This window comes from Sodiomyces alkalinus (genome assembly GCF_003711515.1).
Source record: "Sodiomyces alkalinus F11 unplaced genomic scaffold SODALscaffold_16, whole genome shotgun sequence".
NCBI classification, from domain to species: domain Eukaryota; kingdom Fungi; phylum Ascomycota; class Sordariomycetes; order Glomerellales; family Plectosphaerellaceae; genus Sodiomyces; species Sodiomyces alkalinus.
This window is the reverse complement of record NW_021167094.1, coordinates 566,737-579,262: the sequence shown is the minus strand read 5'-3', so window position 1 is coordinate 579,262 and position 12,526 is coordinate 566,737. Positions and strand designations below refer to the sequence as shown.

At 53.8% G+C, this 12,526-nt stretch overlaps 5 protein-coding genes across 5 annotated transcripts; 3 read left to right on the top strand and 2 right to left on the bottom strand.

Moving 5' to 3' along the window:
* The first annotated feature begins 102 nt into the window (after positions 1 to 102).
* SODALDRAFT_318285 (HMG box-containing protein) lies at positions 103 to 1,194 on the top strand. The gene is made up of 4 exons (XM_028609379.1): positions 103 to 169; positions 323 to 418; positions 514 to 635; positions 701 to 1,194. The coding sequence occupies exons 1-4, from the start codon at positions 115 to 117 to the stop codon at positions 725 to 727; spliced, it is 300 nt and encodes a 99-aa protein (XP_028462588.1). The 5' UTR covers positions 103 to 114; the 3' UTR covers positions 728 to 1,194.
* An 873-nt stretch (positions 1,195 to 2,067) lies between these two features.
* Positions 2,068 to 3,238, bottom strand: SODALDRAFT_286059 (hypothetical protein; the record flags this gene model as incomplete). Its single annotated transcript, XM_028608516.1, has 2 exons — positions 2,068 to 2,469; positions 2,579 to 3,238. The coding sequence occupies 2 exons, from the start codon at positions 3,236 to 3,238 to the stop codon at positions 2,068 to 2,070; spliced, it is 1,062 nt and encodes a 353-aa protein (XP_028462587.1).
* Positions 3,239 to 6,055: 2,817 nt separating this feature from the next.
* On the top strand, positions 6,056 to 6,635 carry SODALDRAFT_84997 (hypothetical protein). Its single transcript, XM_028615741.1, has one exon. It carries the CDS (start codon positions 6,099 to 6,101, stop codon positions 6,543 to 6,545), a length of 447 nt encoding a protein of 148 aa, XP_028462586.1. The 5' UTR covers positions 6,056 to 6,098; the 3' UTR covers positions 6,546 to 6,635.
* Positions 6,636 to 7,134: 499 nt separating this feature from the next.
* On the top strand, positions 7,135 to 9,652 carry SODALDRAFT_85006 (hypothetical protein). The gene is made up of 8 exons (XM_028615742.1): positions 7,135 to 7,755; positions 7,832 to 7,908; positions 7,973 to 8,049; positions 8,131 to 8,279; positions 8,362 to 8,588; positions 8,691 to 8,802; positions 8,917 to 9,044; positions 9,129 to 9,652. Exons 1-8 carry the CDS (start codon positions 7,310 to 7,312, stop codon positions 9,431 to 9,433), a joined length of 1,521 nt encoding a protein of 506 aa, XP_028462585.1. The 5' UTR covers positions 7,135 to 7,309; the 3' UTR covers positions 9,434 to 9,652.
* Positions 9,509 to 12,170, bottom strand: SODALDRAFT_353744 (phosphoglucomutase/phosphomannomutase). Its single transcript, XM_028613662.1, has 4 exons — positions 11,852 to 12,170; positions 11,591 to 11,688; positions 11,272 to 11,475; positions 9,509 to 11,177 (listed from the first exon to the last, which is right to left on the bottom strand). The coding sequence occupies exons 1-4, from the start codon at positions 11,902 to 11,904 to the stop codon at positions 9,871 to 9,873; spliced, it is 1,662 nt and encodes a 553-aa protein (XP_028462584.1). The 5' UTR covers positions 11,905 to 12,170; the 3' UTR covers positions 9,509 to 9,870.
* Positions 12,171 to 12,526: the final 356 nt, after the last annotated feature.

Here is a 12,526-nt window from a genome sequence, read left to right as displayed (position 1 = left end):
ACACACACACACACACACACACTTGCCCCATGGCACCTACGCGATCACCTTCAATTGCGTATTGCACTCTTATAGAGCCGTTCGCTGACACTCCGTCTGATTAGCACCGCCAAGATGCCCAAGGCTGCGACCAAGCGAGGCACCGTTCAGAAGAAGCGGGCCAAGAAGGGTGAGTCGCCATCTTCCCCGCATCCCCGGGTTACAACGCCGTGAATTGCTCAATCCATAACCCATGGCGAGCTGGCGTGGACGACCTCTTGTTTTTTTTGCGCGTCCACTGGCCGGTATAAGACGCTCTTAAGCTAACGAAGTATCCTACCAGACCCCAATGCCCCCAAGCGTGGTCTGTCCGCATATATGTTCTTCGCCAACGAGCAGCGTGAGAACGTACGCGAGGAGAACCCCGGCATCAGCTTTGGTATGTCGCCTCTGCCCCTGTCTTTCTCCATCCGCGCCTGTTTTTTCCGAGGAGTCTGGCACATCAAGTCGAAGCTAACCAACCTCCCTCTCCAGGCCAAGTTGGCAAGCTACTCGGTGAGAGATGGAAGGCCCTGAACGAGAAGCAGAGGGCTCCGTACGAAGCCAAGGCGGCTGCCGACAAGAAGCGCTACGAAGATGAGAAGCAGGCATACAACGTAAGCCCGTTCCCATCCGACCGACCTTATGGTCCGATGCTGAAGCTAATATACTAGTCGTGAAGGCCGAGGCCGAAGAGGAGTCCTCGTAGGGAGGTAACAGCAAGACATACGAAAAAGACGTGAAGACCGAGCCCGAGGACGACAATGTCCTTGGCAGCGGGGCGCGGATGCTCACGCCCTAGAACCTTGTCTTCACGCACCACGGGAAGACGGTCTCCGGCCCCTCCCACCACATAACGCACTTCGGTTCGGCAAGGCATATCGCCCTGGCGTTCTCTCTTTTCTATCTATCTCCTCTGTACTATTGGTCTTGGCGCGGATGTATGATGGTAAATGGGAAACGGGTCGCTGGCTGGGCGATTTCTTTCCCTCCTTTTTTTTGATTGGGTTGGGCAGGGAAGGGAACGGATCGGTTGTTGATGGCTAACGAGCATGCAAATACCCGAACGCCAAGGGTAGCAAGCCATCATATCTGACTACGGACATGATGAGGCACCTCTATCTGTAGCTACGAAGTCTATTGACTTGGAATTAACGAATGTATAAGTATTCGATGACACGTTGCCGTCTTTGAACCTTGATATCTGATACCCATGTTTCAACCGATCTGGATGATCACTTGCGGGAGTGGCTGCAGCCTTCAGGTCGCCCTTACGGCAAGGGTTCGCATCATAGAGTCTCTTCAATCAGACCAGGTGCGGCGTGATCAGATCTGGCCCGGTTGGAATTCCACCGTCGTCGTCGGGGCCTCCACCTCAGGCCAGTCATCGCATTCGTAACTGTCCAGCACAGCAGTTCTTTCAATAGGAGTCTCAACTCCATTTCAAGATGCGAAAACAGCTTTTCCAGAGATTACTCAGTATAGCTCCTCCCATCATCCCAACTTGTCAACGAACATCCTCTCAAGGCCAGCGGCGGGCTCCGGAATGGTTCTAAATCCCGACTAGGTTCCCTTTTTCGATGTCCGGTAAAAGATGAAGAAAAAAATTCCACAAGACCTACGAAATTCTATGGCAAAAGAGACAGGATATAACAATAAGTACCTTGGTAAATTGTGAATGAGACGACCCTTCAGGTACCGGAGTATTACAGTATCGGAGGTTTCGGTCCGGTTGACTTCCTATTCGTTGGGAATGGCTTATGTGAGTGGGCTTCTGCCTCCCGAGGTGCAGAGCAGGGGTAATGCATGGAAAGAGGTCAGTCGGAGTGTCCGGAGTCTTCAGGGGTCACAAGGGACCAACGTCAACGAAGAACGAAGCAGTTGCAGAGTGTGTTTACAGGTGTATTCAAGAAGTCTGTCTAGATGGATTGAATCCCGGTGAAATGCATGGAAAAATCAAAAATCTATGGAATTATGGCCGACTCCAGTGAGTCTCAGTCTAACAGGGTGCCCAGAGCGCGTCGAAGGCTACGAGCCGACTTTGTGCATCTAAGGACCACCGGGGGTGTGAGGAGCGGTATCGAGCCACCTGTCGCCGATAGAGCGAACGTACTGGCGGCCATAGACGCAGTAGTAGTAGCCGCGGCGGTTTTGGCTGTTGGGAGACCAGATGATGATATTGTTTGAACTGGCGGCCCAGTTACCGGAGCAGACGCTGAAAATTCCGTTCCGAACGGTGTAGGCAGTGGTGCCCTGGTTCTTCCACACGGCGAAGAAATCGTTGGCGTTGCCGTTGCAGACATAGCTGTTACCAGTCTCGGCGGTCTTAACAACAGAGAAACCACCGTTAATCCACTCAACACCGGCATTGGCTTGCCAGCCAATAGAGAACGACCTAGAAGTAGTATGGTAGGTAGAGCAACCGACATGGCTAGGGCATTGCATGGGTTCCTAGATGTCGTAATGTTAGTAAAGTTTCCGAGATAGGCGAAAGGCGAAAGACGAAAGACGAAAGACGAAAGACGCAAGGCAAAAGCCGGCTATAAAGGAGAAAACTTACACCAAGCTGGATATGCCAAGGGTTCTGGTGGGGGTTTCCGTTACCGACACGGCGAACCTCCGCGTACACTGCGCAGCCACGTTGGCGCTTCTCGAGACCTCCGTGCAGGTTCTCGCGCTTGACAATTTCGTCGATCTCGGTCTGGTTGAGCTCCGGGATCTCGAACTCGGTGGGCACCCCGGCCTCGACCTTGCCCTCGAAGACGTCCATGCTCTCGGACACCTCGAGGGGGCCGTCGGGGAAGCACTCCCTGAGGCTGCGCTTGTTCAGAGACCGCAGGCCCAGGTTCTGGGGGACGGAAACGACGCAGTTGATGGCCAGTTCGGTCTCGCTGGCGATGCGGCCGCAGTCGAGGGCGTTGGCAGCATCACCGCCGCCAATGGTATAGGAGGTAGCGCCGACAGTGAGGTCACCGCCACCGTGTTCGCTGTTAACGTTGAAGACGATAGGGTGGTCCGCGAAGGGTCCCGAGGAGAGGGAATCCGAGCAGGACTTGGCGAGGACCTCGGTCTGGTCGCTGTTCCAGACGGTGATGGCGGCTTGGGCGGCGACTTTGCTGAGTTCCAGGGTGATGTGGACCTCCTGGGACTCCTCAGCGCGGATGACGGGGTTGGCAAAGACGACAGGCGTCAGAGCCAGGAAAACCTCGTTGATTCTCATTGCGAAGGTTGGATGGGCGGCTTCTCGTTGGAAATTGAAGAGGGTAGAATGCTCTGAGATGTGATTGTCCGGCTGAGAGAAGGTGAGAGGCCTGGGGATCAGAAAATTATCCAGATGTTGAGACAGAGCCGTACTTATACGTTTTTCTTGTCCCTCTTCTGGGAGCTCACGATCCCATGTCGAAGCTCGGACGGGGAATCTTTGCCCCTGGTCGAAGCGTAGTCGGAGGAAGCTGGCCAGGCGACGATGCCCGACCTCGAAGCGTACCATCCGCGGAGTTCTGGCTCTTCGCTTCCAATCCATCGCAGCCAAGGAGGCTGGAGCTGTCGGCATCAAGTCCGGTAGGCTCAGGTAGGCTCAGGGTAGGCTCCTCCATCTGCGTTCTTGCCGCGATTCAATTCAAGTGTAAGCACTAGTATTAGACTAGATTCGAGAGGGGCGTTTCTTTCCACAGATGTCCCGCGAAGCGATGAGCGCATGCCATCTCATTACCGGAGATAATTGTGTTGACGGGATAGCCGCCATAACATGCTCATCATGGGCATAGTGAAAACATGACAAAGCTAGTTACAAATTGGGATTTTCAAGCTCCTACGGCACTTGCCATGCTAGAGGTCCATGGACGGGATCCAATTAGGTATGTACCCCGTCCGGACGTAGGGATACCCCCAGGGCCATTTCCAGATGCAGCCTCGAAGGAGCAGTAGTTCCAGACGAGGCATGAGACAATGCTGGGCTCTACATTGTACAGCCGAATGATTCCTTCCCCCGACCTTGATGTCTTGTATTATAAACCCACACTCAAGGAGTGACAGCATCGTCGCTCAATTACCTATGCCTCTAGGAATGACACGTTTGAAGAGTTCTCCCGCGAGTGGTCCAGTTGCGGAGAGCCGATGCCCCTTTAGTGCAAGCATAATTAAGAAGTGTACTAATATCCAAGTTCTACCTACTACCATCGGCCCGTTCCTGATAGGGCTGAGCACCGTTTGTCCATGAAGTGAGAGGGCGAAGTATTTAAAAATAGATTACATGCTTCGGGTGTCGGCTTAAGCAACACGTAAACTACCGCATGCCGCAGGGGACACTGTGACAACTCCTAAATATAGGGATGGCGTATGACTAAGGTACGTAGACGCCGATGGTAGCGTTCCAGGTTAGTATCGCATAGACACGCAATCATATAAACGGGTCTTCCAAATGGGTCCGTTTGGTCGGGTTCAGGGTCCATCCGCCAAATAATTACCCCTGGTTATTATAACTTAACTGTACCTACATGTACCTTACCTATATCGCCCGCCCTAGACAACGTACGAAACATAAGTACGGAGTAAATAACCGAGATCCGCCCCTTGGGGACTTTGCAAGATTCAGGGACCAGGGTCCATACGGGGTTCAACGGGGGTTGACCTCGTACCGTTGAGAATCCTTTCGTGTCGCCCAGTCCATTTGACGTCCAGGCCCTGGGTATGATGTAATTACGAAGTAAACCCACCCCACTCTAAGATATGCGGAACCGACGATTGCGATCACTGCCTGACGTATTCCCTAGCAGTATTTTGGAGCTAGATAGGCGGCATACTGGACGGCAGGTGCCGCGAACGGGATGCTTAAGGTATCCATTCCTTCGGGATCGTGGTCCTGTTCTGGCGTTATGAGATGAGACAACCGCGGCGCTAATCACAGCGCTAGTCAGGCGTACCTATGAGGGAGGATGCGTGGGTGTATTCCATAGTGGTCGGGCGATAATTACCATATAGAGGAAATAGGTAACAGAGTCCTTTTGCACGGTATCCGTATCGTGCTCGCTTTCCTCGGCTCCTGTTTCACGCACGGGCAAAAAGGAATGGTTCTTATCGGTTGAGGGTCTTGTCGAATTCGTACCTATATTGTTAGCGGATTCTAAAGTAAGTATGGAGTAGGTAGATACTCTACTCCGAACCGAAGTCCCAAACGCTCACTTATGATTTGTCCCGTATCCCGTGCCTGGAAGTAGCCTAAACAGATTTGAATTGGTCCTCGAGATGGTTGGATCTCTCTCCTTGGTTACACATGTCAATAGCTCTCTTCTCGTTCGCTTCGGATATCAGTATTGAATTTCTGTCTGTCTTCATCATGGCGCTTCCGGTGACTCTAGGCTGGGCCGTCCAGCTCCAGCTACAATAAAACAGAAGAGAAAAAAAAAAGTCGCCGTGGCTGCAGAATGATTTTAAAGTCATGTCAACTCGACGCACTTGGAGAGCCTTAGCTGCTATGACATTTCTAGTCCGATCATTACCGAGAGCCGAATGTAAATTTTGCATACCTTGGAAAGTCGAGGGTCAGTTTTCGCAACGGAAAGCAGCGACGCCTTGAGAACCCCAGCGCTTTCGTGTGTATGAGTTGAAATAACCCGTATTACTGTTGAGCGTCTAAAACTACACTGACGCTTAAGTTAACATAAGAGGTAGCCGGTCTGGGGCCAGACACAAATTCATACCTTGTAAATACTTCGTATTACAGACGAAACTTGGACGTGATACCGAGCATTCAGGACGTATCCCCCGATTTTGGCCTTACAGCATAAACCAACTCCCAGCACAACTCGAACGCTCGATGTACAGCTAGCTAATAGTTGTGGGCTCTGTGATGATGGATGTGATGATGTAATATTCGGGAAGTCTGTCTGTGTCCAGCCACTATGTACTATGTGGCGTGTACCGCCACACAAGTTCTGATTCACTACGGCAATGCATAAGAGACACTCGGACAGTATCTTGGTGTTAACAATTTCTCTTCTCGGACCTCGGACTTTCCCCGCTCGTCTTCCAAACAACCCGTCGCTTGTTATCACCATAGCCTTGCAACTCATCGTCCACACATGATCACCTGGGGATTCAAGTTCCTGCGCCACTCATGCAGCTGCCAATCACCATCCACGTTGCGCCATCCGTTACGCCGTTGCGCCGTCGAGCCGTCGGGCTGCAATCTTGCATGCGGTGGGTATATTCAGCATGCCCGGGCCTATGGGGTTGGTCATGCCTCATGCCTCATGAATACCTGCAGTCGTGGCAGTCTCTGGATAGCCAGTCCACGCGACCTAGACGACCCAGACGATCCCCGACGACCTCTCGTATTGAGCCACGCATCCAAACGCACCGTTTCTTGTTACCCGCACAACAACTCATGTGTGCTACCTTACCCGTGCTCCTCGTGTGTTGTGTCGTGGATAGGTCAAGTATCCGTCCGCACATTCATCTCTCGCCCAAGGAAACGCAAACCTGATGCTGTGTTACCCTGGCCTTTGGTTCTGAGCGAAATCTTTTGAGACGGGCCAACCAAAATATAGGCGATTTTCGGACTTCTCTCAGAAGCTATCTACTGTGACACCCCGCTTGAGGACGAGAAAATTCTCACCACTTTTCATTCACCACCGTCATTTCGTCAAACATTACACAACAACACCGACACCGGCTTACCCTGGCGAAAAGAATTCAATTAAAAAATCTTAATAAAAGAAGGGAAAAAAAAGAAGAACAGAAAAAAAAGAAGAAACGAAAGGCTGCAGACTTTGTTCGGCCACAAGACCCAGTCCTCCTCCCATTCTCAAGACCCCCGTTATTGCAACCACGCCGGACTCGTCCTTTTGCCCTTCGACATCCGTCAGATGCGTCGTACTCGCTCCCAGTTCCTCTTTCCACGTGCAGAAGTTCTTGACATCAAACTCGGACCTTGACGCCATTGCGATCAGTCTCCCAACGCAACATTGAACGAACTACCAACTGGCCAGCACCATCGCAGCCTCTCGAAACGTGGGTGGTGGATTGTAGGCTTCGGTTGCGAAAAGAAAAGGAAGGAACAAAGACAAAAAGAAGAAGGTGGCTCCGGCTCCGTTCGACCAACAGAGCCTCCTCCACAACATATTGCGCCGAGTCGACCGACCTTGACGCCGCCGCCGCATCTTAACTTGTGGGGGACCCGGCATGCCTTCAATGCCCGCTCCTAGGTACGCGGTGATGTCCCTTTGATCCCTAACGAAGAACCGCCGTTCCGGCCCCGCCCGTTCCGCCCGTTCCGCCCGTTACATGTACCATGCCTTTCCTCGAAATGGTGTACACCGGCAAGGTTGACGGCCACCTCCTTCGGGGCTGTTGTATCGAAGCCGACCGTGCCGACATCGTCTCCCTCTACCTCGAGGGTCTCCGCAATGCCCTCCCGGATCACTTCCATGCCCACATGACCGCCCTCATCGAGGAGATCCATTCCTCCTCCCGCGCCCTGCGAGACTTGGCCGATCAATCGCAGGCCCACCTCAGCCGCGTGCCCATGATGCTGAACTACCTCAACATCGTGCTGCCCTGTCTGTCCAGGACGCTTCACGACATCACGGCTTATTACGAGGACAAGACCGTCTCCAAGGAGATCCGCTGGCGTAGAATGTACAACAAAATGAAGGATGAGGTGGGAGGGCTGCCCCTCCCGCAGCGCTTCTTGATATATAACCACTTCCTCGGCATGCTCAAGTTGCTTCTCACCAGGTTCGTCAAAGCCTGTGCCGCCGCCACAAGGCTTGAATCCATCGGCTAACCAATGACAATGCCAAAAAAAAACCAGGTCGCCCAACTTTGACCTCAACGCTCTTGACTCGCTTCGGTCGCGGATTATGCAGTTGCGGGAAGCCAGAGGGATATGTGAGTACTACCCGGGTCACTCGTCCTGGCCACGTCGACTGACACTGACTCTGCCGGCATGCAGGCCCGCCTTCAGCCCAGGTTGGCCCGGTCATTCCTCCGGAGATGATGGCCGTGATCGGTCCCGTGGACACAGATCCTGTAAGGAAGCCGGCAACCCCCACCGCTATCCAGATTCACTTGCTAACCCCTTTTACCTTGCCCCCCCCCCTCGCGGTTTAGAATGCCCATTGGGCTGAGCAGATCTTCTCGCTCCCCCTCCCTTCGCGAACGGCCCTCAAACATATCAAGCCGTCCACATCTTGGGGTCCTCACCAACCCTTGGGTACTCCTCTGAATACCCCCAAGGAGTCGCAGATCCTCTTCAGACGGTGCGAACCAGGGCAATCTCAACCAAATACGCAACGCAACGCTCGGTCCACACACACTAACGCTTGCTTTCACTGACCATAGGCCTTTCGATGACGATCGCCTTTCTCTCGTGGTCTATCTCAATCTCGCCAACCAATGCGCCTTTCTCCTTATCCGCACCTTCCATATGAACACGCCATGGTTTTCCCTGAGAGGGGCCCACGAGCTCTGCATTCATCGCGAGGGCAGCGCGCTTCAGCTCCGCCGTTGGAGCCAGACCGCACAATGTTCCAAACCATGGGCGTCACTCTACTTTCAGACGTGGGAAGGCATGTTCACAGCCCACAGCCCCCCGGGGGGTTCTGAGCTCTGCCCTTCTCGCTTGGCTCTCTACGTGAACCACGAATAGTCGCTAACATACCTGCTACCAGAGATGGTCCTCTTCCACAGTACCTTCGTGTCCTTGAAGGCGCGCAACGCGCTGACGGTCGATGTCAGGGCGGATGAGTACAAGCTGGCAGGCGAGCGAAGGCTCTTCCAGGCGTATGTGCTGACCTTTTGTTTTTTTTTGTCCTTTTTTCCTTTATTCGGACTTTTCGACGCTCGAAGCGAGGTTGAGAGAGGCGAGAGGCAGGCAGAAGCTGAGTGAAAGGATAGGCAAATTATTGATGACGGCTACCGGCACTCCCTCATTGTATTCCAGGACATGCAAACCAAGGGCATTCGTCTCCACGCGGCCGTCTGGGATGGTGAACTTCGGCGGTGCCCCGTTTGGACAGCTTTCGGTATGCCCACTCGTTGTTTTCCTCGCCTTCTCCTTTCCCTCCAAGCTAACGAATTTGCTTCCGCGAAAAACAAAAAAATCACAGTGACCCACCAGTCCGCATCCCCAACCTGGCTCCAGCGCAAATCTCGACACCGCGTCTGGCTCAAGGACATCCAGCTATACGTCTTCTGCCAGCGGTACCGCCAGCAAAACCAGCGCCGCGGCCGCGCCGGCGCCTTCGAGATCTTCTTCTCCTCCCCCGAGGCCGCCGCGCGGTTCTGCGAGGTGTTCTACGGCTCGTCCGCCGGCGCCACCACCGACGACGACGCCGCCTCCGTGCCTCAGGTGGAGGATAGGGCCGTCCCTGCCGTCATGTCCGCCTCAGTCGAGGAAGCTGATGCCGAGTAGTGTGATGGAGGGGTCAACCGCTGACACCATTGCGAAAATGGAGATTTCAGATGCTTTTTTTTTTTTTTTTTACTGGTCTTTCTCTCCTTCTTTGTTGCTCTTGATCTTTCGTCTGCCTTGCCCCCTTTGTCGTTCCATGGTTCCCAAACCCCTCTTCTCAAAGAAAGGCATTTTTATCGAATGTTGAAAATCCCATTGGCAGGCAGGCTGACTTGTTGATTTCAAAGTGCAACCTGGGTCGGCATAAAGTAGTTGGAAGCAAAGATTGGCATGCTCATTAAGACAAATTCTATGGCTTTGGTTTCTGAAAATTATCCGTTCAATTCGTCGCAACTGATCGTCGCCTCGTCATGTAACCCCTTTTTTGCGCCAATTGCTTCCCCCCCCACAAGCTTCCTCCTCCTTGCGTCCTTCATTCTACCCTCTCAAAAACATTTTCAAGTCTTGACGTCCGGCTCATCGCGGCCGACAAACTCCTTGAATTTGAGCAGGTCAGTGGCAAACTTGATCTCGGGAGCCAGGAACTCCTGAGCATCGAGGTCATAGGTGGACGGGTCGTCGCTGTACTGCTCGATGTAGAGGCGGATGGTGGCGCCGGAGGAGCCGGTGCCGGAGAGACGGACAACGATGCGGCTGCCGGTGGAGAAGCGGGCGTAGAGACCCTGGTTAGAGGAAACGGAGCCGTCGAGGTCGGTATAGGAGAAGTTGCCGGCGTCGGTGACAGTGCGGTCGCCGATCTTGCTGCCTACGAAAGACGGGTCGGCGACAAGGTCCTTGAGGACGTTGACGACCTTGGCAGCGCCGTCCGAGTCGACGTTCTCGTAGTCGTAGCGGGTGAAGAAGGTGCGGCCGTACTCGGTCCAAAAGTCGTGCTGGATCTTCTTGATGGACGGCTTCACGCCGGGGTTCTGGAGGCCGACGCCGGCAATGATGTTGAGCCAGGCGATGATCGCCCAGAGGCCGTCCTTCTCGCGGATGTGGTTGCTGCCGGTGCCGAAGCTCTCTTCACCGCAGATGGAAAGCTTGTCGGCGTCGAATAGGGCGCAGAAGAACTTCCAGCCGGTGGGGACCTCGTAACAATTCAGACCCTGCGTCTTTGCGACGAGATCAACGGCACCAGAGGTGGGCATGGAGCGGGCGAGGCCGTAGACGCCCTGCTTCTTGAAGTACGGGATGAGGTGAGCGTGGTGGGCGATGATGGCGAGGGAGTCTCCGGGGGAGACGAAGGCGTTAGCGCCGTAGATCATGTTGCGGTCGCCGTCGCCGTCTGAGGCAGCACCGAAGGGAATATTGTTCTTATCGACGGCCTCTACGAGCGAGTGGGCATAGGTCATGTTGGGATCCGGGTGGCCTCCGTTGAAGTCTGGGCTAGGAACACAGTTCTGAGTGGAACCGGCGAGACCGAGCTCGTGCTCGAAGATGGCGACGCCATAGGGGCCGGTGACACCGTGCAGGGCGTCAAACAGCACCTTGAAGTCCGGGTGGGTGGAGAAGAACTTCTTGATGAGATCGAAGTCGAAGATTTCCTTGAGCATCTGGACATAGTCCGCAGTGCTGTCGATGATTTCGACCTCGAGTTCGCCGTAGGTGCGAGTGCCAATGGTGGAGAGGTCGACCTCGGGAATGTCGGAGATCTTGTAAGAGGTGAGGGTCTTGGATATTTCATACATCTTGTTGGTGACAGACTCGGGGGCAGGGCCTCCATTGGAAAGGTTGTACTTGACGCCAAAATCGTTCGTGGGACCTGGATTTGTTTTGACGTTCGTTAGCAGGCCAGAATGAAGTGGAAGTGGGTGGCTGGGGGAGGGAATAAAGAACTGGAGGACGAAAACACGTACCGCCAGGGTTATGGCTAGCGGTCAAGAGGATGCCGCCGGTGGCCTTGCGCTTGCGAATGACATGGCTGGCGGCCGGGGTGGACAGGATACCGTTCTGGCCGATAATGAGCTTCTTGACACCGTAGGCGGCGCCCATCTTGGCAATCAGTTGAACGACTTCGGGGTTCCAATAGCGGCCATCGCCGCCAATGACCAGGAAGGAGCCTAAGGGGAAGGCAGCGAAAAAAGCGTCAGCCAGCCAGGTGGTTGGGGAGTGCACATCTATGGTCATCGGTCGATCCGGTGACTGTGACGAAAGGGGGGTTCAGGGTTCACATACCCTCGGCGCCCTCAGGAATGGCTAGGAGGACACTGGCGATGAAAGACTCGCTGTAATGGGGTTTCTGGAAAACGGCGACCTTCTTGCGCAGGCCCGAACTGGGAGCAGTCAGCAGCTAGGCCAACGCGACATTTGGTGTTGCCTCTTCTAATTGCGAAGACCATGGGGGCTCCATAAAGGCGAATACAATGGATTTGAGTAGCGCAACAAGAGAAAACAGGAGGAGGGGGGGAAGGGGGAATAGGGGGGTGGGAGACGTACGTGCCAGGCTTCTGGTCCTGGAAAGGAGAGAACTCGACGGTCTTGACGCTCATGATGTCCTCTTCTCCTTGACCTTTGTTCAAGTTGGTACAATAACAGGACAAAGAGACGAAACTACCTTATGGGCAATACTTGGGGGGCAGGAAGGAGAGGAGATGAGAAACTGAGGGGGAGATGAAGCAGAATGCGGCAGTAACTGGAGAAGCTGGTGGAATGACTGACGAACTTTTGGTTGCCCCGCATCAAAGAAGGTAAGATAACTGAAGACGTCACAACAAAAGAGGTACAATGTGGGACTAGTAAGGGAGCTCCCGAGTACCTCGTTCTAAGTGGTCCCGTACTAAAAAGACATGGTAAAGAGAGGTACCACTTCTAGTGTAGGTACCTGAAATCATCACCGTGACATCAGGTCCTGATATGAGTGGTCACCGGAGATTTAGATAGGCCCTAATTGAATCACCACCACAGGTACCTTACACGAAGTGAGAATGGGACAGAGCGGGGTACACCCTACGCGAATAGCTACCTACTCCGTGCGCTGTACAGGTACTCGGAATACGCTTTGGATATATATACGGATACGAGTATCAGTACACGCGCTTCGCCAGGTAACAATAAGGTAACCACGGTGGTCAGACCAGGTTTGTCGACTTACTGCGTAGACTGACTGGTGAT

Coding starts and splice junctions, on each gene's coding strand:
- SODALDRAFT_318285 (XM_028609379.1), top strand. CDS start 115: ATGCCCAAGGCTGCGACCAAGCGAGGCACCGTTCAGAAGAAGCGGGCC. Junction 419..513: donor GAACCCCGGCATCAGCTTTG/GTATGTCGCCTC, acceptor CTCCCTCTCCAG/GCCAAGTTGGCAAGCTACTC. Junction 636..700: donor ATGAGAAGCAGGCATACAAC/GTAAGCCCGTTC, acceptor CTAGTCGTGAAG/GCCGAGGCCGAAGAGGAGTC.
- SODALDRAFT_85006 (XM_028615742.1), top strand. CDS start 7,310: ATGCCTTTCCTCGAAATGGTGTACACCGGCAAGGTTGACGGCCACCTC. Junction 7,756..7,831: donor CTCAAGTTGCTTCTCACCAG/GTTCGTCAAAGC, acceptor AAAAAAAACCAG/GTCGCCCAACTTTGACCTCA. Junction 9,045..9,128: donor CCCCGTTTGGACAGCTTTCG/GTATGCCCACTC, acceptor AAAAAATCACAG/TGACCCACCAGTCCGCATCC.
- SODALDRAFT_353744 (XM_028613662.1), bottom strand. CDS start 11,904: ATGAGCGTCAAGACCGTCGAGTTCTCTCCTTTCCAGGACCAGAAGCCT. Junction 11,689..11,851: donor CAGGACCAGAAGCCTGGCAC/GTACGTCTCCCA, acceptor GACTGCTCCCAG/TTCGGGCCTGCGCAAGAAGG. Junction 11,476..11,590: donor CATTCCTGAGGGCGCCGAGG/GTATGTGAACCC, acceptor CCTTCCCCTTAG/GCTCCTTCCTGGTCATTGGC.
- SODALDRAFT_84997 (XM_028615741.1), top strand. CDS start 6,099: ATGATCACCTGGGGATTCAAGTTCCTGCGCCACTCATGCAGCTGCCAA.